The sequence below is a fragment of the Elgaria multicarinata genome, chromosome 16 (assembly GCF_023053635.1).
Source record: "Elgaria multicarinata webbii isolate HBS135686 ecotype San Diego chromosome 16, rElgMul1.1.pri, whole genome shotgun sequence".
Classification (NCBI taxonomy): Eukaryota; Metazoa; Chordata; class Lepidosauria; order Squamata; family Anguidae; genus Elgaria; species Elgaria multicarinata.
The window spans coordinates 4,295,528-4,323,112 of NC_086186.1; the positions used below are offsets into that span (position 1 = coordinate 4,295,528).

General features: G+C 44.3%; 2 protein-coding genes across 4 annotated transcripts in view; both read right to left on the minus strand.

Moving 5' to 3' along the window:
• Positions 1–27,585, minus strand: part of TARS3 (threonyl-tRNA synthetase 3) — a 556,255-nt gene that overhangs the window by 42,135 nt on the left and 486,535 nt on the right. The window lies entirely within an intron of this gene.
• The window catches only part of THSD4 (thrombospondin type 1 domain containing 4), a 387,535-nt gene that overhangs the window by 26,238 nt on the left and 333,712 nt on the right, over positions 1–27,585 (minus strand). For all 3 annotated transcript variants that reach the window (XM_063142589.1, XM_063142590.1, XM_063142591.1), the window contains 6 exons: positions 14,801–14,976; positions 14,057–14,153; positions 11,756–11,986; positions 6,437–6,566; positions 5,325–5,529; positions 1,801–1,974 (listed from right to left, as the gene is read on the minus strand). In XM_063142589.1, coding sequence (XP_062998659.1) covers positions 1,801–1,974; positions 5,325–5,529; positions 6,437–6,566; positions 11,756–11,986; positions 14,057–14,153; positions 14,801–14,976 — 1,013 coding nt within the window. The remainder of the gene's footprint in view (positions 1–1,800; positions 1,975–5,324; positions 5,530–6,436; positions 6,567–11,755; positions 11,987–14,056; positions 14,154–14,800; positions 14,977–27,585) is intronic.

Genomic DNA, 27,585 nt, shown 5'->3' on the forward strand with positions numbered 1-27,585 from the left:
AAACGGTATGGCTCAGTTCAGACAACACATTTCTCAATGGTGGTTTTAGAACTCCACGGTGGAGTTTTTATACCACCGTTGAGAAATGTGTTGCCTGGAGGGAAAACTCCACCCTACAGTGGAGTTTTCTTTTTCCTTTGGAAAACTCTCCACACTGAATATCCACATTGTACAGAGGAGAGTTCCTGCACAACCATTAGGGCTCCATGGAGTTTTCCGTTGCATTGAGTTGACTTTTCCCAGTGGCTACCGAGTTCTCTGGCAAGAGCAGCGAAAGGAGCAGGTGCCGCTCTAGGAGAGCTGCCAGGATTGTGTTTTCGCAGCAATGGCTGATGGGATACCATCGGGAGGACCGGGGAAGGAGAGAGGGCAGAGGAACTGTTAATCAAACATTGCATTGACTTTTCACTCAACTCCATGGTAGCCCACAGTCACACAATGGTGGAGTTAGAACATGTTGTGTGGTGGTACCTCCTAAAAACTCAACCGTAGAGTGGAGTTTTCACACTGTGTTGACTAACGTGTTGTTTAAACTGAGCCTATTTCTCACATTGATTTGGTTTGTGCACTTACGTCCAATGAAGGAAGAAGGATATGGGGAGTTCTCACCAAGGATCTCCCAGTTCACATGTACCTTCAAGGTTAGGTGGTCATAGCATTGCATGGTCCCTTCTTAGCAAATATTCCTTTGTTCTTCCCTCCATGGAAAAGAATCTTGGTTGATTGTTTTGTTTTGTCTTATTGCTTTTAAAAATGACCCTCCCTTAAAATTCAAGCCCCAAATGTAGTCATGGAAGAACTGCTAGCGAATTGCACCCGACACAGTAGCAAATGTTTGGAAATCATTCATACAAAGAAGTGGTAAGACACCCATGGCTTCTCTTTTTCTGACAGTAAAGCATGAACAGAATAATAATGGATTCCCCTCCCCCCTACATACACATACACACACACACACACACACACACACACACACACACACACACACACACACTTCATCTTGGACTCTCTCCTTTAACATAAATAAATACATGCAATTATGTTTTCAAAAAGTCTATTCAAAATTCACAACATAGCCTTTGGGCATACAGCAAAAATGTTTAAAAATGTTTCTGGTATAAAAACAAAAATGAAGTCATATTAAAAAAAAAACCTACGTGGGACCAAACAGCACATTTGGAAGAAGAGAGAAAGAAAACTGAAGCCACATCTAATCTGGATATTCAAGTGGGCAGATTTACACCCACGCTGGCTCCAATCCAGAATGCTTTACTGCGTTTATTTACATTTCGCTGTCTTGGAGGATAATTCTTTTTGTCCCATGCCCATGAAATATCACAGCAATAAATGTCAAAAGAGACATTCATCCCCGTGTAAAAGAAAATAAACAAACTCAAAACTACTTCACAATTAGAAATTAGAAATGGGACACTCTTGCAGCCAGGGTCTTCAGAGAAATGCACAACACATTCAATTCAGCTTGGATTTCTATGCATCAGGCCGTGGAGTCTGCAGTGAATATCCTCTCTATCTATTTATTTATTTGTTTGTTTGTTTGTTTGTTACATTTATATACCACCCCATAGCTGGGCTTCCAAGTGGCATGCATTCCATGAACTTGTGGACCAATTTTGTACTTCCTGGAATTGTTTGCAAAATTAGTCATAGAAAAATACAGGGTGGGGTGCTTTTAACTGGAGATGCCAGGAATTTGAACCTGGGACCTTTTGCCTACAAACTATGTGGTGTACCACTGAACTATGGTCCTTTAAGCCAGAAGGTAACAGTGTCAAGTCTTACCCGGTCGCTCCATTCTGTAAGAAACCAGCTCTTGGCACAGGGACCCATGTCACAGTTCTCGATGTCATTTGGGCGAAGCTTCATGTTACATTCCTCATCGTCAACAATGTCCCCAAGGTTGCTGACGCACTTCACATCTCGGGTCCTCTGCCCTACTCCGCATGGCACGGAACACTGAAACAACAACAGAAACCTTTGGGTCGAGTATGGACGATACATATGGCTCACAGGTAGAGTTTCGTAACAACCTTCACTGGAAAAAGAAGTTAAGAACTTAAAATATCTACCAAGAAACCAGGTTATTGGGTCCAGTTTATCTGAAAGACCGTATTCTCCCTTATGAGCCTGCCCGTCCCACCATCTTCACAGGCGCGCTTGGTGGGAACATGGGAGAGGGCCTTCTCGGTGGCTGCTCCAGTGCTTTGGAACTCTCTTCCCAAGGAAGCTAGACTGGCTCCCTCCTTGATACGTTTTTGGCAGCAGGCAAAAACTTCTTTGTTCTGGCAGGCCTTTGGCCAATAATCTGGGCCTCTGTCTATGCTAAGGACATCAAAATTGTCATGTATTTTAAATGTTTAATGTTTTAATATTGTAATATATTTAATTTTTTTTTACTTTGTATATTTCTTTCCATAGGTTTTAAAATGTGTATGTTTTAAATTTTGTAAGGCTGCCTTGAGGCCCAGTATTGGACAAAACGTGTGATACAAATAAATATAATTAATAATAATAATAATAATAATAATAATAATAATAATAATGACAACATCATTCCCATACTTAGCAATGGGAGTCCATTTGCAGATAGGACTCTGCATCATGACCCCTGGGTTCTTACAAAAATGAATGTGCAGAATAACAAATATATCACCTGATATCCAATGAATATCTGGGCATCCAGAGGATAGTCACAGAATATTGACTTTCAAAGTTTGTCACAGTCTATCTCCTCCCTATTTTCCTTCTCTTATTTCACATGCTCTTCACTTATTGAATGCCACGTTTCTGACCCGCCCAAGGGCCTCTTGGTCGGCTTTGTCCATTTTCTCTCACTGCCCCTTCTTCCAGAGTATTTGCGAACCATGAGTTCAATTACTGTTTTTAAAGCTCAATTGAAAACTTTTCTTTTTTCTACGGCTTTTAGACCTTGACTTGATCTTACTTTTACACTGTTAGTTTTATTGTCCCCTGTGCCTGTTCGGTGCGTTCCCTTCCCTTTCTTATTGTTTTATTATGATTTTATTAGAATATAAGCCTATGTGGCAGGGTGTTGCTGTTTTATTCTTTTACTATGTACATCACCATGTACATTGATGGTGTAATAATAATAATAATAATAATAATAATAATAATAACAACCATCAAAATTTGCAAAGAATTTTGAGGGTTAAAAAAATCATTTCTATTGTCAATGTTTCCCTGTCAAACCGATCAGGCAAATGTATTTATTTATTTATTTATTTATTTATTTATTATATTTATTTGTATCCTGCCTTTTGCCCAATACTGGGCCTCAAGGCGGTATTACAAAGTTTAAAACATATGTTTTTAAAACTTAGGAAAAGAAATGTTAAAAAAAAAGTTTAAAAAACACAACAAAATTATAAGTCAGTAGGCGGAGAAAACAAAACAAACAAATAAGGGGACAGGCCCTCGCCTTGGTGTCGTCCCATTCAGAGGTGACCCGCCCCCAAAGGAGCCTGCCTCTTAAGCTCCCAGTCCCAAAAAGATGTTGCAGCTGGGGGTGAGATGGTTCTGTGCTGGGAGCCTGAGTCTGCTAGGAGGCAGTTCTCTGAGAATGTGCTCAAATGTACTCTGAGTCTCCTGAGAAGAAAGTTTCTCATACTATGTATGGCCTAAGTTATTTTTGCCCTATTAGGGGCAAGTTCCTATCTTGCTAAGAAGTGGAACACAAGTGGAATGATGTGGAATGGATGACATCATACCTTCATTATTTCTCCCCTGCTTCCCAGAAGTAACTCTGGTTATATTTTAGAAAGAGCTGATTAATGCAGTGGAATAAATTTGAGCCTACTAAAACTAAAAATGCCATCTTGTCTCTCCAGAATCCAAGATCAAAGACAACACATTTATGGGTGTGTGTTTTTATGCTGGGGGTTGTGGGTGGGTGGGGAATTGGTCACTGCCAATACATTTTTAAACCATGTGTTTGCTTTTAAGATCAGGAAAATACTTCCAAGATTGGGTTCCTCCTTGAATTCCAGAAAGAATACACAAATCTAGGATCTGTTCAATGAGCGGACTGTCTTGCTATCATGTCCTCTCCCCTGTTAAAGTAGGCTTTGTTTTTGTTTTTCCAGAATCATCATTTTGCAAATGAAAGGATTTAACTTCTCTCTTGGGGATCATCTAACTGAAGAAGCTCATCTTAGAGTCATGGTGCTAGAAAAACCTGAAGATTAACACTTCCAAACCTCATCGTCGCACAGTTCCAAGAAACAGACTCACTCATATGCATCCAAACCACACTGTGTCGTGAAGCAGGGAAGGAAGTCAAACTCCATGAAAGAACTGGGCAGCTGGGGGGCGGGGGCGTAGAATCAAAATTTGTGGAGACACAGCCCTGGGCTGAACCTCCCTCCCCAGTTTCACCAAGCCATTCCTGACACCCTGGGAAATCTGGCTGTGGGTAAATTTCTAAGGAAGGTGGGTGTTAGCTTACCTTATTTGACAGAAGAGGTGGTTGAGAGTATACTTTTCCCTTCTTCTTCTTCTTCTTTAAAGAAGCCACGATTAGTAGCTGGTGGGCTTCTCTATCTCTCTGGATACTCCTGACTTCCTTCCAGCTGGAGGAACATAGCTGGAAGGAAGTCAGAAGGCTGTGGAGAAAGAGACGGTTGCCAGCCACTGTTCCCATCTGACAGGGCTTCTCTTGAAGTGTAAAAAAAACCCAAAACGAAACAGGGAAAGGTACCTCTAGCTACCTCCTCTGTGAATTAAGCTGAGCCAAGCCCCACCCCAAATCCTCAGAAATGTCTCCTACCACTCCATCCCAATCTTCGGCAGTGGGGCAGCTAGGACGTTGACCCAAGCCCAGGGTCCTGCAGCCCAAGGGGCCCTGAAATGTCCACCCAAGGCGTGGGAGGAGATGGGAAGCAGAAGGAAACTCCACTTTATTCCTGTAGCCACGATGGCGCTAGGATGTGAGGGAGTTTAAAATCAAGGCTGGCAAACAGCATTGCTGATGGTGTTAAGAATATCAGAAGAGCCCTGAGGCTGGATCAGACCGAGGGACCATCTAGCTCAGCACTCCATCCACACAGTGGCCCACCAGCTGTCAAAGCAGGACATGGTGCAACAGCACCCTCCCACCCATGTTCCCCAGCAACTGGTGCATACAGGCTTACTGCCTTGGATACTTCTAACCCATCAGGAGAAGCTCTTGCAAAACATGGAATGTGTCACTGGCGTGTCGGGGGAGAGAGACGCGAGTCGCCTGCTTTGCGCCATCCCAGGCTGAGCCTCGACACCTTTCCCTGCAGGCGTGAATCATTCCTGTTTACCGATGTCCATTCTGTCCGAATTTGCCATTCGCTGCAGATCTTCAGCTGGCACGTACTTGTTGTCTCCGGTTTCTCCAGGTGGTGGCAGCGGTGAGGCTGGACCGTTAGCGTGCGGTTGGCGTAGATCTGCCGGCAGAGGACTTGGCGGTGTTGCATTCCCAGGCCGCAGGTCTTGCTGCACTCCGACCACTCCCCTATATCCCAGCTAAGAGAGAATTGGGGGCAGAGCGGGGGGGGGGGAGGGAGGAAGAAACGGGCTTATAGTTTTCCTCAACTATATGCAAAATGTAAGAAATACCTGGAATATACAATACGGCTCATAATGAACATTTGGGGCAGTATCCAATGATTTCAATGATTTGGGCAGTACCCCATGATTTCTAACATATCAGGAATGGAGCAGCTAACCGTAAAACATGGAATGGCATTGGAGTGGCGGGGGAGAGAAACGCTAGTTGTCTGCTTTGCGCCATCTCTAAAATAGCGCTAATGGATCTACGCCAAGATCTTTTGCTTGCACAAGTGGCCATGCATAATGCTTGTGCAACTGGTGGTTGTGCATCACGCTTGTGAGACTATGGGGTGTGCAAGCATAATGCACAACCGCTTGCACAACAGGCTGTACAACTGCTTTATTTATTTATTTATTTATTACATTTCTATACCGCCCAATAGCCGGAGCTTTCTGGGCGGTTCACAAAACCGCTTGCACGACCCTGCTTATGCACATGTAACTTAGGCCTTAGCTAGGCCTATGGTTTATCCTGGGATTGTCCCAGGGTCATCCCTGCTCATGTAAATGACACACAGGGGATCCCGGGAGCAGGCAGGGATGACCCAGGGACGATCCCGGGATAAACCTTAGGCCCCAGTAACCTCTGTGTTGGATTTTAAATTGGGAGCTTCTTGGGGCAGGGACCTGTCTCTTGGTCTTTGTAAAGTGCGAAGAGAATGGATGGCACTCTGAGAGTCAGCATGGTTAGAGTGTTGGACTGGGACTCAGAGTATCTGCATTCTAGTCAAGCCTGTAGCCAGGAATGTGCTCAGAGCCCCCCCCTCCCAAAGTGCAAGTGGAAAAATGGTGGAATAAATATGTATAATTGTTATCTTACAAGGCTGGGCAAGGGAAGACGTTGCAGGCTTCCTCCTCTGGACTGGGCTTAGTAGCGGTGTCGCAGTAACTCTCAGACACCTCCTCATGGGAGTTCCTGTTCACACAGCGGAAGATGGGGTACTGTGACCCTGGGGTGATAAGGGGAGGGGGGAGTAAAAGGCAGTGATAAATACATTTAATACCATATATATATATATATATATATATATATATATTGATGGACTGATACAGAGCCGTCAATGTACATGATGCTTTTCCGCAAGGCGGGTCAACTTCTGCCCTACAACTTTGGCCTACAACTCCCATCTGCCTTACCTAGCATGGCCAATGAAGGGCGATGATAGGAGTTGTAGGTCAAAACATCTGGAGGAGCCAAAAATTGCCCACCTTTGCTTTACAGAGTTACACAGGCAAAAGTGGCAACTTAACATCTAAAATGTTGTTCTCCAAACTAAACAAGTATTCATTCGTCATCAGACATGACATCCACTTTTCATTTCAGCAATCCCATCCTGAAACAACAGGCGGATCAGAGCATGGCTCTCCTTCAGATTCTGCACTTCTCCAAATTTTCTGATGAAGTTCTTGGCTCAAAAGCAGATCTATTTAGATTAGGGAAAGTTGAATACAAAACTGTGTGTATTTTGGAAATTGCATATAAAATGCATACGTTCGGGGAAGTTGCCTACAAAAATGAATGCACATTTTTGTGGATCTTTAAAAAATGAAAAATGATGTAGAAATTGGATGGAATGGATTGACAAACCTGACATGGGCTGGATAATATTTGCATATCCATAGAAGCTCCCCCTCCCCCCCCCTCTCTCTCTATATATATCATATGTACTGTACCACTGTACCTTTGTCATGGCCCATGGCTAAAACAAACAAGAGATAATTAGCTCCCACAGTGGCAGAAATCTTTCCCAAACCTTCAGGATCTGGCTACCCATTCTATCATGTCAGAGAACTGATCTTCTTTTTGCAAAGCTCACAGGGAAGTTCTGAAATTTCCCTCAGTGAGCCCTGGAATAAATCCCTCTTTCTGAATTTAAACCAGAGTGGGTCCACATCCCTGCCAATTTCTCCAGGGCTGGAATTTAGACTGAGTTGGATAATCTCCCCAGTCAAAATATGACACATGGCTGGACTTGTACCAATGCTGAAGTATATTTTGATAACAATACCACAGTTCTTGTGAGGCAGGAAAGAGAATTTGAACCATCGTGGCCTCCATTTTGGTGCATTATTCTCAACTAAAACATACCATTGTCAACTCTGCATGATTGATAGATCTGTTGCGGCACCAAAGGCATCTGCTCCCAGCACTCAGAGAGCTGTTGTCCCTGTCCCCAGCAGGACCCATGAAGACTGTCTGCCCAGGGCCCTCTTCAAGTGAAGTGCTCCTGGTGGCCATCTTTGACAATGCCCCAGAAGCTGAGTCAATGTGGGAGAAATCAGAGAAATCTACACTGGAGTCAAGTGAATTCAGGTTTCTGCAAATCCAGAATTCTTCAAATTCTGCAGTGGTCCAGCTTTTTCTGAGTTGCATGGATACTGTGGACTTGTAGACTGGTTTTTGTTTGTTTGTTTTACATTTTGGGGGGATTTGTGCAAATTCGCACTTACACGCAAGCAAAGTAGAATCATAGAATAGTAGAGTTGGAAGGGGCCTATAAGGCCATTAAGTCCAACCTCCTGCTCAATGCAGGAATCCACCTTAAAGCATACTTGACACATGGTTGTCCAGCTGCCTCTTGAAGGCCTCTAGTGTGGGAGAGCCCACCACCTCCCTAGGTCATTGGTTCCATTGTCATACTGTCCTAATAGTCAGGAAGTTTTTCCTGATGTCCAGCCGGAATCTGGCTTCCTGTAACTTGAGCCCATTATTCCGTGTCCTGCACTCTGGGAGGATCGAGAAGAGATCCTGGCCCTCCTCTGTGTGACAACCTTTCAAGTATTTGAAGAGTGCTATCCTGTCTCCCCTCCATCTTCTCATCTCCAGGCTAAACATGCCCAGTTCTTTCAGTCTCTCTTCATAGGGCTTTGTTTCCAGACCCCTGATCATCCTGGTTGCCCTCCTCTGAACACGCTCCAGCTTGTCTGTGTCCTTCTTGAAGTGTGGTGCCCAGAACTCAAGATGAGGCCTAACCAGGTAGCACTGATGTGTGCATGCACAAGTCCGAATTAGTACTAGTCTGCCCTTGTGCAAGTGGAACTAAATTCTCACACATCTCTAGAAATAAAATCCGATGTTGTCAATGAGTGGCTGATGGTAAGGAAGGTGCTTGAGAATCCACAAAACACAGGATGAGAACAACGCTTCCAGCCCACAGTCTAGAGGGAATAAAGGGTTTCTTTTCTTTTCTTTTTTTGTAATGGAACCCACCAGGTGCCAAAAGACCTAGAACTGCCAGCTGAAAGTTTGCTTCCTTTAACTCCTCCCTTGAATATCCCTGGGATAATCCTCCACATTTGCACCCTCAGTACAGGGAATGTGAAATTGTGAAGGAGTATTTTGGCTCAGTCCCATCTGCAGGTGAGCCAGGAAGCAGCCAGGGCATAGGCATATTGTCAAGAGGAAACCTATTGGCTCTTTGTGTCACCTGACACTCACTGAGCTTGTAACTCTATATGGTTCGGGTCCAGGTTATTTGAAAGAACGTATTCTCCCTTATGAGCCTGCCCGTGCTTTGAGATCTTCTGGAGAGGCCCTTCTTTTAGTCCCACCTTCTTCACAGGCACGCTTGGTGGGAACATGGCAGAGGGCCTTCTCGTTGGCTGCTCCGGTGCTCTGGAACTCTCTTCCTGGGGAAGCTAGGCTGGCTCCCTCCTTGATGGGCTTTCGGAAGCAGGCTAAAACTTTTTTGTTCAAGCAGGCCTTTGGAGAATAATCCAGCCCTCCATCTATGTTAATGTTTTATAATTTTGTTGTGTATTTTTTAATAGTTTATGGTTTTGTTTCCCTCCCCCCCATGTATATTTTAAACTTTGTAAGGCCGCCTTGAGGCCCAGCATTGGGCAAAAGGCGGGATACAAATAAATATAATAATAATAATAATAATAATAATAATAATAATAATAATAACTGCAATACCACCTTTGGCCACATGGAGCGGTAGCGCAGCCATGCGGGAGAGAGCAAGCCAACAGTCCTTTCCTCCAAAAAGCTTCCACAGTAGCCCAAAGGGAAAAGGCATCACAGCCAAAGTCTCAAGTTTGAGATCCTTGGCACCTTCCAGTGAGTGAGATGAAGCAGCACATCCAGAAGGTGCTTTATTTTCAATAACCTTGGACCAAAACACTCCAAGATTCTTTAATTCAAGCCTAACACCACAGCTCTCTCGCTGATTACAACTAATGGCTGTTTGACATGCAATGTAGAAAAGGGAAGATTTACCCATAAGGGAAATGGAAACGCAAGTTTCTGCCAAAGTCAAATATAATGTATTCAACCAGGAACACTTTCAGCATCACACATGTTAATTTACAATAATTTCTCTTCCAGGGCCATTATTTTCCTCCTGGTAGAATTTGCAGGAAATACGTCACTTCTGGCAAGGGCCGTGTCTGCTGCTTCCGAGCATCTCTGTCTCAACGCACGGCTTCTGTTGAAGCAGTGAACAAGCTGGGTGCAAGTTCCAAACCACATTTTCACATTTTCTATCTAAGCTGGGTACTGGAGCCTGTGGCAGGGTGGGAAATATTAAAAGGGCGGGCCACCGGAGGATCCCGCGAGGTTGCCTGGCCACCTCTAATGATTCCAGAGGTGATAAACGGTTGTGTTTGGCAAGGAGAGATGGGGGTGGGGGCACAGCACAGCCCGGACTAAAAGCAGAGAGTTTTCCTGGTTGTGATGCTTCCGTTGAAGGATCAGATGCTTTGCCAACACAAATGGAGTGCAAAGGAAACATGAATTGCTTGGAATGGGGAAAGCGTTTCCCTGCACACCACACCACCCCAATTGGGTGGATGGGGGGAAACTATTTTCAAAAATCTGTTTCTGTAAATCACAGAATTCAGAATGAACTAGGGCTGTGCTGAAGTTTCTTAGCGGATAATTTTTGGTTGATATTTGAGGGGCAATCTGTAAAAATGGACCTGTGTTCATTTCCCCTGGAATGCCCTATCTGTCAGACTGCATCTGACTGCATCTGTCAGACTGCATCTGTCAGACTGCATCTGACAGATTTTTGGGAACCAAGGGTGGGGGGATGGATTGACTCTTGCAGACCCCAGAATTGTTATTTAAACTATGAGATGGGAAACCCCCCCCCCCCACTAGCCAAGGCAAGCCTGCTCTCACAAACCATTGAACCGCACCACCAAAAATCCCTCTTCCCATGCTCTCCCAATTCATTGCTGTCGCTCTGGAGCATCTTTTTTCTTTTGGCTTTAGCCTCGCTCTGAATGTCGCTTTTTGAATGATGCCACGTAGCCAATCAGATTTTGAGATATGTTGATCTCTGAAGTCAAATCAGAGCAAGGGTAGGGAACATTCTTGCCCTTGCTCTGGAGTGTTGTAAGTAAAGGGTCGGAGGGAAAGCATCCAGGAGCAGGAGCGAATGCAGGCATATTGCAGCAGCACTCCACAGCACAGCCCACAGAGAATACGGGACACAGGGATGCATTCCAATGCACGTCTTCCCTCATTTTTCTCTCTCTCCCCTATCTAGCTTGCAGAAACGGTTGTGCATGCAATTGAACAAAAGTGTTGCTTTTCCTGAGGGGATGTAAACCCAGCAGTGGGAGACCTAATATGGAGGACTTCTCACCAGCGGGTCATTTTTACTTGAAATGCTGAACATTGATCCCAGGACACTCCAGATGCATAACAAGGGCACGAGTTCTGCTAATGAAGTCCACCCCTCTCCTTTCCTGAGAAACACTCTCCCGGGTCTTAGGCAAAGGTCTTTTTCTGCAGCCCTACTACTATTTGAGGTCTTTTAAAAAGGAGATTCCAGGTTTGAATCAGAGTCCTTACGCATATTCTACCAGAGAGCTACAGCTTTTCTATTTCAGAGACAGCCACTGGGAGGGATTATAAGTTGTTCCTCTCTGGTATTTCCCCTTCAAATGACTTCTCCCCCATTCCATGAAAACGTCCCCCCTTGAACTGATGCATACACCATGCTTTATATTTCTTCCTAAGCTTTGCGGCCCCTCAGTTTTGGGTTCTGTTTGCTTTCTCCTCCATTAGAGACAAAGATGCCCACAGTTATTCAATTCTTCCCCTAGTACATGTTTTGCCTTTGGCAGTCTGGGATTATCCAGGGTAGAACATGTGTCAACTGTCCACATTGTGTTAACTGCCCACCTTTCCCACACGTGGTGCTGCATTCGGTTGTTCCAATCTGCTTCCAGTTGTGCTCCCGGTTGCGTCTTGGTGGCTGGCCAGCAGGCACCTGGTTGTCTGGCTGATGAGAGGGAAATCTTCCTGGATGAATCACGGGGAAGGTCCCCACAGGCTGCCCTGTCTCCCTATGCAAAGACTCCTCCTCATAATTCACCGTCTCCGCCACATCTAACTGGCCATTGAATGGCTCCCCTGGGGAAACAGAGACAACCATGAATTAAAATAGGGAGTGTTGCTGTTTTTTCTCTCTCAACGCTGAGCCAGGCAGAATGCGACATGGCAAAATCCTTATGACGGCCTGGGATGTTGATGCAAGTTCCGAAGCACGTTTCACAGCAAAAGGCAAAGCACAAAGTGGATCTTACATACAAAAGCCATACGATTCTCTTGGAACACAACACCCCATTTGTCACCAAGCAGAAAATTCAGGAGCCTTTTCTGGCACTCAGGTTACTGCACTGAGCAGCAATTAAAACTTCCTTGCCTGGAAAAATCTGAAGTCTATTTGCACACAGGGACTCCATTCTTCATGCGTTCGAAGGCTCGTGGGACAGTCATGGAGGACCGAATAATGTCATTTTATTTTATGAGTTAGAAGTAGTGAGAAGTATAGCAAAAAGAAAAAAGAAAATACTAAGGAAAGGAGAACAAGAGAAGACACTTTGAAGCTCAGTTCACCTGTTTTCATTTGCAACCTGATTTTCTTTTTGATAAAAGAGGGAAAGCAAAGCACACATTTAAAATGGGACACGTACACTCTTGTGTGCACATTTTTAAGTGTACATACTTTTCCTCCTTGACTAAAACATGATTGATTGATTGATTTTTAAAAGTGCACCATTTTCAAAAACTATGCATTTTCTTTTAACTGCAGGCTCAAGAATGTACAAGCATTCTTTGTTTTTTAAAAAAATGTTCCTGTTTGCATTCATGTTTGAGGTTGCAAATAGGGCAATTTAATTTTTTGCAACCAAAAGTCGTATGAACCTTATCAGGGTTACCCAGGGAGATGAATCTGATAGTCTCAGACTGTCAGTTTTTTTATTGTCATTTTGGCAGAAGCTATTAAAAAAAAACACAGAGAGACATTCATATGCACTTGCATAATATGCACATCAATGCATCATTTTTGTGCACGTTTTGTAATGTACGTACTCTTCCCATGGACTTGACATTGCTGAAATGCTGTTTTGCATGCATTTCCCCCCAAAACACATATGGATTTTGTGCACATCCTCCCCAGGACAAGCTGCACTGGAAATCAGATTTTGGAATGCAACTCTGGCCTTAGCTAGACCTAAGGATTATCCCAGGCAAATGGAGGGGTCGTCCCTGCCTGCTCCCAGGATCCCATGTGTCATTTGGATGCACAGGGATGATCCTGGGACAATCCCGGGATATAGGCCTGGTCTAGCCATGTCCTCTGTCTCAGCTGGCTAAAAGGCTCATGGGGTGTGAATTTAGGGTGACCATATGGAAAGGAGGACGGGGATCCTGTATCTTTAACAGTTACATAGAAAAGGGAATTTCAGCAGGTGTCATTTGTATGCATGCAGCACCTGGAGAAATTCCCTCTTCATCAAAACAGTTAAAGCTGCAGGACTACTGCCCTCTTTAGCTCCAACCCTCTTTTAGCTGACCAGCTACAATAGAGGGCAGGGCTCCTGCAGCTTTAACTGTTGTGCAGAAGAGGGAATTTCACCAGTTGCTGCATGCATGCAGATGACACCTGCTGAAATTCCCTTTTCTATACAATGGTTAAAGATACAGGAGCCCTGTCCTCCTTTTCATATGGTCACCCTAGTGAATTACATACATCATCATCATCATCATCAAGACTTATATACCACTCAATTATCTAACACAGATTCCACAATGGGGAACATAGGTATGAACAGTAAAAGAAAGAAGATTTTAAAAAGCATATTGAAATTGTTCAGTTTAAAAACAAAGGAATCAGAGTAACAGTGGCTAATCAGTTAAGGAAGGCTTCTCAAAATAGAGTATTTTTTTCAGGAGGCACCAAAAGCAACCCAGTGTTGGTGCCTGCATGACCTCCAGGGGCAGAGAAGGGGCCACCACACTAAAGGCTCTTCTCCTGGTGGAATCCAATTGGGCTACAGGTCCACATTAAAAAGAAAGGAAAGAAAAATCCTTGGTGAAGCAAATTTCCCACCCATCTCTAGAAATATCTCAGCTTGCAGAGTTTGTCTGAGTAAGAGGCAGCAGGCAAAGCTTTGAGAAAGAAACAGATGGTCTTACCTGGACGTCTATGAAGAGGCACCTGAGGGCTAATGACATTGGGCCCTGGAATGATGTACTCATAATGTATACCTGGGTTTGGCTGCTGATGTATCATCTAAGACAGGAAGAAGCCAAGTCAGCATATGGGCTGGTGTGTGTGTGTGTGTGTGTGTGTGTGTGTGTGTGTGTGTGTGTGTAATCATCTCCATAGCAAGCAAATGGACTAGATATATCACAGAGAACCCTGTCTCAAGGCTCATAAATATGAGATTACAAGGATTATAATATTCACCCCAAATACAGGGTGAAACCTGAATTCTTCTCCAACTTTTAATTGGACCTGGGGAGGAATTCTGCACTCCCACCCCTCCCTCAAATGGCAACCACTAACGCTCCAACCATCCTCTCAGTTCAGTTCTCCCATACCTCCCACCCCACATAAAGCTCACAGGATACCTAAAGCCTACTATCTCTCAGTTCTAGCTGATTTCACAGGATTTCTGAAGATCCAATGGAATAATGACTCTGATCTATTTGGAAGATAGAAAATCAATAAATAATCATCCTGTTCAAACTCAGTAGGACTTATTGGTGACTATACATGCATAGGGTTTGGGCCACAAAGCAATATCTTCTCCTCTTAGGAGGTGGTTTGCAAACTCCTAAATATTAAGGGGGGAGTTCTTTAGGATAATGAGATAGAATAGAAAGGATTTGTGGTTAGCAGGAATGGGATTATTATGCTAAATATTTGCAGCTTACGTAGACATCCAAAATTTCATTTGTTGGACCATCTGCTAAAAAGGATTCCCCAGCTGTGCTTGAGATTTCATTGGGGCGTTTGTAGGTGAACACGGTTCCTCCTCCCTCATATCTCCCAGGTCGGTCAATTGCCCAGTTCCCGTTGATAATAGATCGACCTGATCGACTCCGTAATGCTGTAAAAGAGAGAGAGAGAGAGAGAGAGAGAGAGAGAAATATTTATAAAGACAGAAGGTAGGGCCACAGGAAATTAATGTAACTGTTCCAATCAAGATAAGAAAGATAAAAAGAAGGAATTTAGGGAGCAGAAGGTAAACTACTGCAACCAACCATGAATGTATGGCCCGGAATCCAGAGATGACTTAGAGTACTCCTCATAAGAGGAGGAACCTGAGAAGGTTACAGAGTCCAAGACTCATGAGGAAGACCTCTCTGTGGACACAGTCACTGGACAACACATTTCTGCAAGTTCCACAACCCAACAACTGGAAGAATTGCCTCCAGAGAGCCCACATCACCCATCAATGGTTCCTGAAACAGTATAATTTTGGAGAACCTCAGGTACCAGTCGCTCCTCTCCAGAACACTGCGTTGCTCAGCCTTCATTGCCACACAACACTGAGAAGCAGCAACAGCCTACCCTGGGTCAGAGCTTGGCCACTTTAATTGTAATCTGAAGTTTCCTATGGAGATGGAGCCTGTGCCACAACCTACTTGTAAGCAGTCTGAGATACAGGAGGTGCTTGGCCAGACTTGGAGTAACCCTCGCAGATAGCTGCTTTCTGCCCTAAGCAACGTGTGCATCTCCCCTGTGATCTGTCCATGGTCCTGACACCTGCCAGTCAATTGCACATCCCTTACTCCTGAGCTGTGATTTCCAATTCTGGGTCTTATTTCAGAAATGCTCAGAGCTGAACAAGAAGTTGGGAGGAATGGGAATGAAGGTCAGAGCAAGTCAGAGGAACATTGGTTCTCTATGGGCACGTCTACACCTCCTGGCGTTCTATGGGGGAGAGGGGAGGATCATGGCGAGATCATCCCCATGCATTCACACACAGCGCACGACGTCCAGGGAGGAAGGAGGGCATCGCGCCCGCCATTTTTTTTTAAAAAAGAAGAGTTGCTGGAGCACACGTGTGCTCCAGCAAAAAAGTTTAAAAAGAAAAGAAAAAGCCCCGACCCTGCTCCCTACCCCACCCCCAATGACTCTGGACTCTTCCCATCCTGGCTCCTTTCCTCTGGTGACCCCTGCTACTCATGGGGAAAAGGGAATAAGCCAGGATGGGTGGCCACGCCACCAGCGGTCCTGTCAGGATCTGTGCTAGTGCAGAGTATTTGCAGGACCCAGGTCCACTGTCAGGCGCTGTTCTGCTGTCGAGCGCTCGCTGGACTCAGGCCCTTTGCCAGCAGTACTCCATGGGGGCTGATGTGGAGCAGCTGGGAGCAGCTAGGGTCGGGGCTACAGAAGACCAGCATTTCTGCTCTACCCTTTGCCATGGCAATGCGATCTCTTGGATTTGCTGTAGCCTGTTCCTGCGACTCCGGGCCCTGTTTTGCCTTGCCTGAACCTCTGTTTTGTTGTGCCCACATCCCTTGCCTCTGGCCCTGCTGGAACCCTGCTGTCCTTGGACTTGGACCCGGACCCCTGCTTGAACTCAGGTTTGCCTTTGGCCTCTGAAACCTGCTTATTTCTGGACTTTGCTCTGGCCCTGCTTGGACTTTGTGTGCTCCTGGACTCTGAATCCTGCTCATGCCTGGACTTTGCTTTTGCCTCTGGCTCTGCCATACCTTGCTAGTATTATTAAAGTAAGACCTTTCCAGACTACCCGTCTTGTGAGGGGTGCTGTTATGTTTTAGTTCTCCTGGGTCCCGGCAGCCTAGCCCTAGAGTCCGGCCGCCCACACCTCGGATCATTACAGGTCCTTGGGATCACCCCGGAACCACGAGAAAAGCCACGAAGAAAGGGTATGGTGATATCCTGGGAAAATGGAGGGATCATCCCTCCCTGCCTCTGGGATCCCCTGTGCATCATGTGGACACACAGGGATGATCCTGGGACGATGCCCAGTGTAGACATACCCTATGACTGACATGAGAAGAGCAGTGTATGGCTAACAAAGGAGGGGCCATCAGCCGTGTATCTTGATTTTCCAATGTTAAGGTCCAACATCGTTAAAAGGAAAGGGGAGAAAAGCTAAACTGCTTACAGTCAATGAGTTGCTCAGTGTGGTTGAATTTGAACACCTGTAGCACAGATCTGCTTGGCAAAGTTTTTCTTGGCCTGGCCTTAAAATACTGATTTTTCATTTGGAATATGCCGATTAAAGGTTTAATTTTTATTTTATTTTAATAGTTCCTAATATACTTCTTTGGTTATTCCCACCCCCTACCCCACCCCACCCCACACACAAATATCAAAGGCCTAGAAATTAAATAAAATGTGGCAGGGATTCAATGGTTAATAATGGCATTGTACAGAGATGGGATGTACATTATTATTATTATTATTATTATTATTATTATTATTATTATTTATATAGCACCATCAATGTACATGGTGCTGTACAGATTATACACAGTAAATAGCAAGACCCTGCCGCATAGGCTTACAATCTAATAAAGTTGCAGTAAACAATAAGGAGGGAAAGAGAATGCAAACAGGCACAGGGAAGTGTAAACAGGTACTGGGTAGGGTGAAGCTAACAGTATAGAGTCAGAACAAACTCAATATTTAAAAGCTATAGGGATGTACAGAGATGGGATTGTACAGAGATGTACTTGAAAAATAGCACGTTTGTCAGAGTCTCGTTTGAAATTCATCATGGATGACCAGCCAAAGTTTGGTTCGCCAGTGCCTCCTTGTTATTAAACACTGCCAGAAAACGAGCCCGTTCAAATGTTTGGACAAGGTATTCTCACGATGACCCTATATGGTTTGGAGAACCTAATTCAACATGTGTAAACTTGAAAAACAGACTCTGAAAGTACCTTCCTAAGATTCCCGACCCATGGCCCTCCTGATACTATTTTACCCCAAGTCCCATCAGCCCAAGCTAACATGGCCCAATGATCATGGATGATAGGAGTTGGAATCAAACAAGATCTGGAGAGCCCCAGGTTATAGAACTGACAAGAAAAGTTTCTGAGCTTGGGCTAAAACATTTTCTTTTTTATCCAGGCATTTTAACTTGTGTATCCCCCCACCCCATCCCACCCCCTCCAAAAAAAAAAGAAAAAAAAAAGAGTTAAGAGTTTTAGCTGGTTGTTCTTGTTTTCTGAGTTGCGATTAAATGGATTGTACACTGTGCTGGAATCTAAACGGAGTGAATTATTAGTATAGAACATTTTATATGCAATAAATGAAATGAATCTTTTAGGATCTTGTAAATGAAGGCTTGGTTTCATAGCATGCATGTTAAACTATCTTCACATCTTCTTTCCTGCTTCAGCATTGGCCTTCAACAGAGTGAATGAGCTGGACAATATCTTAATCGCCCTTAATTTCCAATACTCAGAATGCCAAATTGATTTCTTCAGAGATGTGATTCCAAGCACTTCCAGAATGCAACATGTGTGTATTTCAGAGTTGGACTGTGCAGCAAAGAACTTTTTTAAAAAAATAAATAAATGTGAGTCCAGCATTTTTATTTTTATTTTGCATTTTTTGACATTATGAAAACTTTCTACCTTTTGCCGGTGCCGAATTGCAACCATTTACATGTCTGGAACATTTTATACTGAAGCTAATAAACCCTGCTGGGTGAAGGGATTCCCATTTCATACTTTAAAATTAAAATCTTGATAGCTTTTACACTGTGGAGAAGTTAAATTACTTATTAGCTTTCCTTGTAAAACCTGGCTAGATTTTCAAACTGGAAACCAGATCTGGAATTAAAAAAGGAGGCAGGTTGAATACTCAAAAGCAGGTTACATCTCTAAAGTGGGACGGAGAGAATCCCCCCCCCCTCCATCCTGTTCTTTTACTGGACTTCTGATTTCATAGAATCATGGAATAGCAGAGTTGGAAGGGGCCTAAAGGCCATCGAGTCCAACCTCCTGCTCAATGCAGGAATCCACCCTAAAGCATCCCTGACAGATGGTTGTCCAGCTGCCTCTTGAATGCCCCTAGTGTGGGAGAGCCCACCACCTCCCTAGGTAACTGATTCCATTGTGATACTGCTCTAACAGTCAGGAAGTTTTTCCTGATGTCCAGCTGGAATCTGGCTTCCTTCAACTTAAGCCCGTTATTCCGTGTCCTGCACTCTGGGAGGATCGAGAAGAGATCCTGGACCTCCTCTGTGTGACAACCTTTTAAGTATTTGAAGAGTGCTCTCATGTCTCCCCTCAATCTTTCTGTCAATCTTGATTTCTCTCAGTCTTGTTCTGTCCTTCGTCCTGTTTCTCTTGCATTCCTATGTAGCTTGGTTAATTTGTAAAATTAATTCCATAACTGGACCCTTCCATGTCCCATTTATATCAAAGCCCTGATAAATGTTTGGAAAGCAACCATCTCAATGTGGTCCTAAATTCTTTTTCTTTCTTTTTTTCTTACTGGCAGGCAGGGTTTTACCTGATACAGTCAGAGATACAATCCCAAAAAGATCGCTTCCCCCCCCAAAGTGTTTTATCTATGCTAAATAAACTTCAGCAAAGAACAGAATTGGAAAAGGCACAAAGGAACTAAAGAAACCAAAAGCTAAGATATACTGGCCATGCATATTGCTAAGCACAACACTTGGGACTCATCTACACCAAGCAGGATATTCCACTATGAAAGTGGTATGGAAGTGGTATATAACAGGCAGGAGCCACACTACTTCTTTATAGCAATATTGAAGTGCACTGCAGGATCTACACTGCTGCTTTGTAGTGGTAATGAAGTGCACTGACAGCTGTTGGGGCCCATTGACACATCTACAACCACGCAGGATATAACACTATGAAAGTGGTATGAAAATGATATAGGGTATGTGTCTTATTGACCCCAATAGTTGTCAGTGCACTTCAACCCCCTGCTCAATGCAGGAATCCACCCTGAAGCATCCCTGACAGATGGGTGTCCAGCTGCCTCTTGAAGGCCTCCAGTGTGGGAGAGACCAAAACCTCCCTAGGGAACTGATTCCATTGTTGTACTGCTCTAAGAGTCAGGAAGTTTTTCCTGATGTCCAGCTGGAATCTGGCTTCCTTTAACTTGAGCCCGTTATTCCGTGTCCTGCACTCTGGGAGGATCATCCCATTCTTTATGTCGAAATGTTCCCAAATTCCCAGAATTGTGACTGCATTTGAAAAATGCATTTTGAAAAAAGAGAAAGAAACCCGAATGCTTTGAAATCTGTATTTTTCCCATCTGAATGAGCCCAAAAACCAGATCAACAGAAAATGGAAGTGAGCAAAAATTAGCTTCAAAATGAAGATTTTGCCAATTTTTCTGACATCCCTTTTCAAAATAAAATCAATTTGGATTTCCATGAATACAACCAACGGTTTTCACGGCAAACCAGCCCTTTCCAAGTCACATGGATTCTGTGGATTTGCAGACTTTTTTGTATTTCCATAATTTTATGCAACGCTAGTCATAGAAAAAATACATTTTTAAAAAGCTGGTGAAAATGCATTTCCTCCATAGGCTAAAGCATGAAAATGGACATTGTAGGGGCATTTGCACATTTCGGGGGCATTTGCACATTTTTGCAATTGCAAATTTGCACAAATGTGAATTTGTGTAAATGGAAATTTGCACAAATTTGAGAAGTTGGAAGGGGAATCCAATTTTGTCAATGAGTGGATGAATTTGTGAAATGCAGACAGAACAAACTTTACACAATCCATATATTTCTAACTTAGGTGAGCTTGAAAATCTCATGTTCTCCATCCCTACAGATAAGTATCCCAAACATGTAATGTTAGCAAAGCAAAATACCCCCACCAAAATAACAGCAGGGGCTATTCACAGAACCAGTGTCTATAGCAGGAGAGACATTTTTACACACATGTGAGCGCTATCTGCTGGAACCAAACACGTTCCTGATATATACTCTCCTCCCCCACTCCACTAGAGAACTTTTTGGAACTGACAGTCCGAATATTGCCTTTATCAGCTTTCCACTTTCTCCATGAAACAACTGTCCCACATCTTATTTGAAATCGGCCTCCAATATCTTCTGCAGACATGATTTCAGTCATATCAAGAGTGCTTCAGAAACAGAAATCAACAGAAGCGTTATCTGGGGGCTGCTGGAACTGGAAGAGAATATATAAAAACTGTGGAAAGTGGCCCCAAAGGCCATATTCATAGGTTTTTATTGCCTTGTAGCCTGAGCTACTCAGTTCTCATATATGATCAGATAAATGTGTTGAGGACACGTCCATTGGGGCTATTGGCTAAGCTGAGCAAAAGTATAATCTCTGCATCCAGACACAGATGCCTTCTGACCACCAGATCCTGGGGTTATAACAATGGGGACAGATGTGTCTATGACAGGGGTGCAGAAAGTCCTGTGGGCCAAATCTGGGTCTCTGGGATTCCCCATTGCATTATCCTGGCCCCGCTTTCCTCCAGCATTGAGTGAGATCCTGGCTTTTTGTATGTGTAGTTCCCCCCCCCCCCATTCCAACAGAGTGAAATGCCTCTCCTATGAAGGAATGTATGAGAAATTCATTCCAGTTCATCACGATATTCCACACATCCCCATTAAGAGGCAGGGTAGGGGGTACAAAGGAAAAGAAAAAGTTTTCATTGATTCCAATGCAGATCTCCCTCCCCCCCACGCCATTTGTAACTCCCTCCTCCGCAGGGGTGGAATTTGGGATAAAATAAGAGGGGGGATGCTTAAATCCCCCCCGACTGGAGCACCATAGCCCCAATCCAAGTCAGGGTGCCACACCCATACACTGAGGTAATTCATCCATTCATGCATATCTCTGCTATGGATGATTTGAAGAGCGTGTAGCTGGGCCCTTAGTGGATCTACCTTCTCACCTCCTTTGTCACAAATGGATTTTGTTCCTGCTCCTGCTCCTCCTCTTCCAGGGGACAAGCAGGCCGTGGCGTCTCCAGCCCCTCCTTCCCACCACCACCACCACCGTTTTGTAGGCCAGAGCAAGAGGCAGGTGAACAAGCAGGTTGCAATCAAGAAGAGAATGAACAACTCCAGCAGGCCCTCATCAGTGGGACCCAGCTGGGTTATGGGCCCTTGGCAGGTGCCTAACCAGGTCTATCCTGAACTCAGGCACTGCAAACACTCAGGTTGTTTTCAGAATGATAGACATGATAGCACTCTTCAAGTACTTGAAAGGTTGTTACACAGAGGAGGGCCAGGATCTCTTCTCAATCCTCCCAGAGTGCAGGACACGGGATAACAGGCTCAAGTGACAGGAAGCCAGATTCCGGCTGGACATCAGGAAAAACTTCCTGTTAGAGCAGTACGACAATGGAACCAGTTCTGTAGGGAGGTGGTGGGCTCTCCCACACTAGAGGCATTCAAGAGGCAGCTGGACAACCCTCTGTCAGGGATGCTGTAGGGTGGATTCCTGCATTGAGCAGGGGGCTGGACTCAATGGCCTTATAGGCCCCTTCCAACTCTACTATTCTATGATTCTGAGATTCTATGAGAACATGCTCTACTGAAATCCATTTTGCTCTTCTATGTCACAAGTTGGTATGGTTCAAGTTCTGGGGCCTTGGACGAGGACAAGCAGCCAGGAGGTGAGTGAGTGGTGGTAGGCTCCCCACATCACAGACACAGAGGGTCCCCTTAAAGACTTTTTAGCTTCAGACTCGTGGGACAGCTTATGAGGGGGGTGGCATGGTAGCCATACTCCCGGCTTGATGAAGTCCCTTTCTCAGTCCTAAACCAGCCTTCCTCACCAGACACAAAAGGAAAATACTCTTTTTAATGCAGTCTGTTCGTGCAAATGTAAGAAACTATGTTGCAGGCGGGAAGGTAGTCACATCTGTAATTTGGGTGGGGGACATAAATGAACCAAAGGAGCAGAAAGCTGAGGCAACCTGCAGACCCACAACACTCTCTCTGCTGAATTTTGGAAATGAAAATAAGAACAATAGAAGACGCTTCCATTCAAAAAGGCTCCATAGGGAAGAAAAAAGAAAAAAAAAAAAACGGGCAGAGTTTACTGATCAGACAGAGCAAACCGTCTCTGGCCAAACTCTCTGGAAATGTCCCAGGTCTTGCAGTGAGAAAATGTAGACAGAGAGGGAGAGTTCCATATTGTGACCAGGGAAGTGACATTGATGGTGCCCAAAAATCTTTCTCATTCATATATATAATTAAAAATAGGTCTGTACAGAAAGGCCAGCTGCAAACCTCTGGAGATTCATGCATTTGGCATATAGAAAGAATCTTATTTGCTGTTGTGGAATCTCCTCCTAGCGAGAACAAAACCAGCCTGATCTTCAGTTTTGCAGATAAATTGGCACTGGGAAATTTAGGGGTGAGTTGCTTGATTGGGATTAAAGAGACTCTAAGAGGCCAATTTAGTGTGTATCAAGCTGGCTGCTAGATTAACAGTTCATAGGTTGGCTGGGATCCACGCCAAAAGTTATGTAGGTAACTTCTAAAGCAACGGGTAACTTAATAACTCCGGCAGAATGTAAAACTCTCTTCAAAATGGAAAAGCACTTAAACAAAATAGAGCTAGGACATTTCCTGCTTGGCAAAGGTGGAAGAGATGCCACAGATATCTGCATTTTTGCAGCCCTAATGGAAAAGCTGCATATTCACTGTAGAGGATATGTTTCCCAAACAATCAGCAGATTTGCAAATATTATTGTAAAAATAAGCCAATTGTGCATTCTCTGGGCAACCATGATTCACGTTTTGTTCTTTGAGGGGCTTAGGGGTCAACACATGGTTGTATTCAATGTTAGTTCTGTTTAGAGCAGACTTAGCTTACATCCCATTCATCGCAATGGGTCTAACTCTAAGTAGATCTAAGATTAGATGCAATTCACTATGTGCAATTTCACCATTGCACTTAATACAAATGCAGTATGTCACAGTGCCTTGACCCTGCTAGGCAAAGATGCAGTTTTATCTTATGCAGGGAAAGAGCAGGGGAAATGCAGCATTATTTGTGAAAGTGAAAGAAAATGCATTTCCCACCACTGCATTTGTGCTTTCCTGCTACACCACAGTGCCATCTAGAAGTCATGCAGTGGAAAAGCAAGAAAGGAAACGCTCTTCTAAACCCAATGAGTGATGCAGTGTGGACTGCTCCTTTTATTTATTTATCTATTTATTTATTTATTACATTTATATACCACCCCACAGCTGAAGCTCTCTGGGCGGTTTACAAAAGTTAAAAACAGTGAACATTAAAAAGTATACAAAATTTAAAACTATCAAAAATATAAAAACAACAGTATAAACAGGAGGCTGCCATTTATACAAAAGGAACACTTATGGACAAGAATGAGTTGCCCTTTCTGCAGAAAATGTCAGCTTGCCAAGGGAGTGGGCGCCTGCACACTTACCTGGCTCAGTGAGTACTGAATCAGGCAAGCACTGGGAGGGGGGGGGGATATTTTGCACAAATTCAGCAGTAATTTGCGTAAATTGATTCAAAGAAGCTGCAAAATTCCTGGGAAATCTTCAAAGTGGCCTGACTCGCTGCAGTTTAACTTGGATGTCACACCAGGGCACCAAGTCATTGAATTCCATCCCCAAAGAGATTTCTCCAAAATCTTTAACCATTAATTCCAGAGTGTATGGGGGGGGTGTTGGGGGGGGGGAAGAGAATATGACCATTAAGTCCAGAGTTTTAAATTATCTAAGTACTCTGTCCCTGTGTTTGAAGAATGAGGGGCGCCATCAGTGATGATTTGTGTAGGTTTTTTTTTAACCTTGTCTAACATTTGTTCAGAACATTTTCCAGGAAGGAATTGCATTAGAAAATGCATTTTTCATTTTTCTGGACTGGCTAATCTGGGCCAAACAATGTTTGTGATTGAACTGGTTGTGATCTTGTAGGATGATGAAGGAAAACGGCTCGAAGCAAGCCTGTCTTTGCCATTAACTCTGTCTTGGCAGTTTCTACCATGATGGGATATGATCAGGATTTCCTTGGCTTGAAAAATAAGCTTACAGTGCAAGGCGTGTCTCAATAAAGATGTTGCTAAAGAGACAGGCAGCAGGTCTGCATAAGAACATGACATCATAAATCACATTCCTCTCCCACTTTGGATGGATGAGGCAGAGCAAATTGCAGGCAATTGATTGTTCCGAGCCCGCCCTGAGACTTCATCCTGCCAAGTTCATTGTCTCCTCGCTTCAGACATAGGATTCATGATTACCATCTGCAGTATAGTTCAGAAGTTAGCCAGCAGTCTGGGACCCTCGATAAAATGGTCTCAGCCATGAGTCATGAGTCAGCTAAACCGCTTCTTTGGAACAAGGACACACCAGTATGTCCCAGTGAGCTCACTCAGTCAAGATCCCAACGGTGTCACGTCAGGAGCTGAAGGCCAGTGCTCCACATCACACAGCACCCAGACTGGAAGGAAGATGTGAACCAAAGGTGTGCTGAGATGCAGATGGTTGCACAGATCCATGCAACTGAGTCCGCATATGACCACACGATGTTGCCATACACAAAGTTAGACCAGCGGTCCACCTAGCCCAATATTGTCTACTTCAAGGGTGGTGGACCTCAGGATCATGGGCCAGATGTGCCCTCATAGGGTTCCCCAGATGGTGACAACTCCTTTCCCCTAACCACTGATTGATAGTTTCTTTGCTTTTTATGCAGCAACCCACCCACCCCCCAAATTCAGACCCAGTGTATGCCTGCAATGTTTTGGAAGTTCCCCCTTTAAGGCTGACATTTATGCAAAAGGGATAAACATGGAAAAGAACAAGCAGCCATTTTTGTGGGAAATGGCAGCCAGTGAGGGAGCCATGCATGATGAGCTGAGCAAGTCCTGGAATCTCAGGACTGGGATCCGTCAGCCAGATGCAGGCATAAACAAAAGTGTGGGGTTACATTCCAGGGTAGAGGGACCACAGGAAAATGAACCAGATAGAACAGAAATTATTTCGGTCCCAATATCAGCAGTTAGGAGAAGCCAAGTGGCCAAATCCAATTAAATGCAGTTCTATTTTAATCTGTAATGGAGAAGCCAAGTGGCCAAATCCAATTAAATGCAGTTCTATTTTAATCTGTAATCAAGCCATTGAATTAGCTAACCAAGGGATTTATTTAATTGAAGACTTCATCCATAATGTGCAATATTACTTTAAAAAAAACCTTGATCTAAAATCAGTCTTCTTCCCTTATTACACAATTCAGGTGAAGAGCTTAACAAAATTCAAAAGAAGGATTAAAACATTTCTCAGCAGAATGGGAAGCTTCACAGTATTACTGGACACCATCAAAGAAGGATTTAGCATACAAATTAACTGATGAGTCATGCCTAGGGATGGGTGAGGAATCTGCTCCGATGAGTTATTTATTTATTTATTTATTTATTTATTTATCTGTCTATCCATTAGTGGCAGGAACAAAGAAGGAAGACTTGCTGGTTTTGAAGCCAGAATTGCCCATTTTAGGCTTCTGTAGTGGCTGGTTTCCAGTACATTAGCCTAAAATGGCCAAATCCTGCTTTCAAACAAGTGAGATTTGCTTGTTTTACCCATCCTTAGCAGTTCACCACTGTTATTTCAAGGCAAACTAGTTTTTTCCCCCCCTCATGTTGGAGGCAAAACCGGCCCACAGATCTCCCAAAGTTGCCCACCAGCACTGGCCTAGAGCCTCCTAACAGAAACTGCTGAGCACTCTCACCTAATGGCATTTGCAGGATTCAAGCCATGACAGTTCAAATGTTATACATCCAATGTGACTTTGTAGCACAGATCAAAGTTGTTAAGTACTGTATTTCTTCGATTCTAAGACGCACTTTCCCCCCCAAATAAACATCTCTAAAAGTGGAGTGCATCTTAGAATCGATGGCGTCTTAGAATTGAAGCAATATGGTAGATGCAAAAAGACTCTATCCTATTAAAAAAGTGTCTGAAACATCCATTCCAACTTTCTCTCTCTGGCTTTATTGCTTTTAGAAAGCTGAGCAAGCAGGGTTTTTTGAGATCGCTTTGCAAGTGATTGGGGTTTTTTTGAGATCGCTTTGCAGCCTGATTGGGGCCTACAGCGCGCCCTGCGCAGCGCCGGGTGGCCCTTGTCAGCCGCACCTGGATGACACGCAGCTCCAAGAGTCAGGAGGCTCACCCCCCCAAAGCACCGGGCGCCCCCCCAGCCACCACCCTGGGAAGATGCCCAGCTGGGTTGTACCCACCCGGCTCCGGCGGCCGGGAAGCGCGCGTCCCGAGTGGAGCCTGGAAGTAGTCCCCGCCCCCTGGTTTGCTGGAGGGCAGGACAAACTGCTAATACTCCTCACACCCGCAGATGCTGGGACAAAGTGGCCCGAAAACCCTGTGGCCAGAGGCCAAAGTACTGCTCCGCCGAAGCTGCTCTCACGCGGCAGCTCCAGTCGTCTCTCTCCTCCTCGTACAGGTAGGCCTCCAACAGAGGAAGCTCCTGCAGCAGCCGCCGCGAGCCATACGAGTGAAGAGGAGCTAGGAGGGTAAGCGCCTGGTTTTTTGCTTACCCCTAAGCCCCTCCCAGCCCAGTGGCACCCAAACCCAGCTCTTTCTAAGATATTTCTAAGAAATTTCTAAGAAATTCTACTCATAAAAGATATTCTAAGAAATTTATTTTTTCTTAGAATCAAAGCTTTTTTTTTCCTGTTGGTGGTACTGAAATTAGTGTGCGCC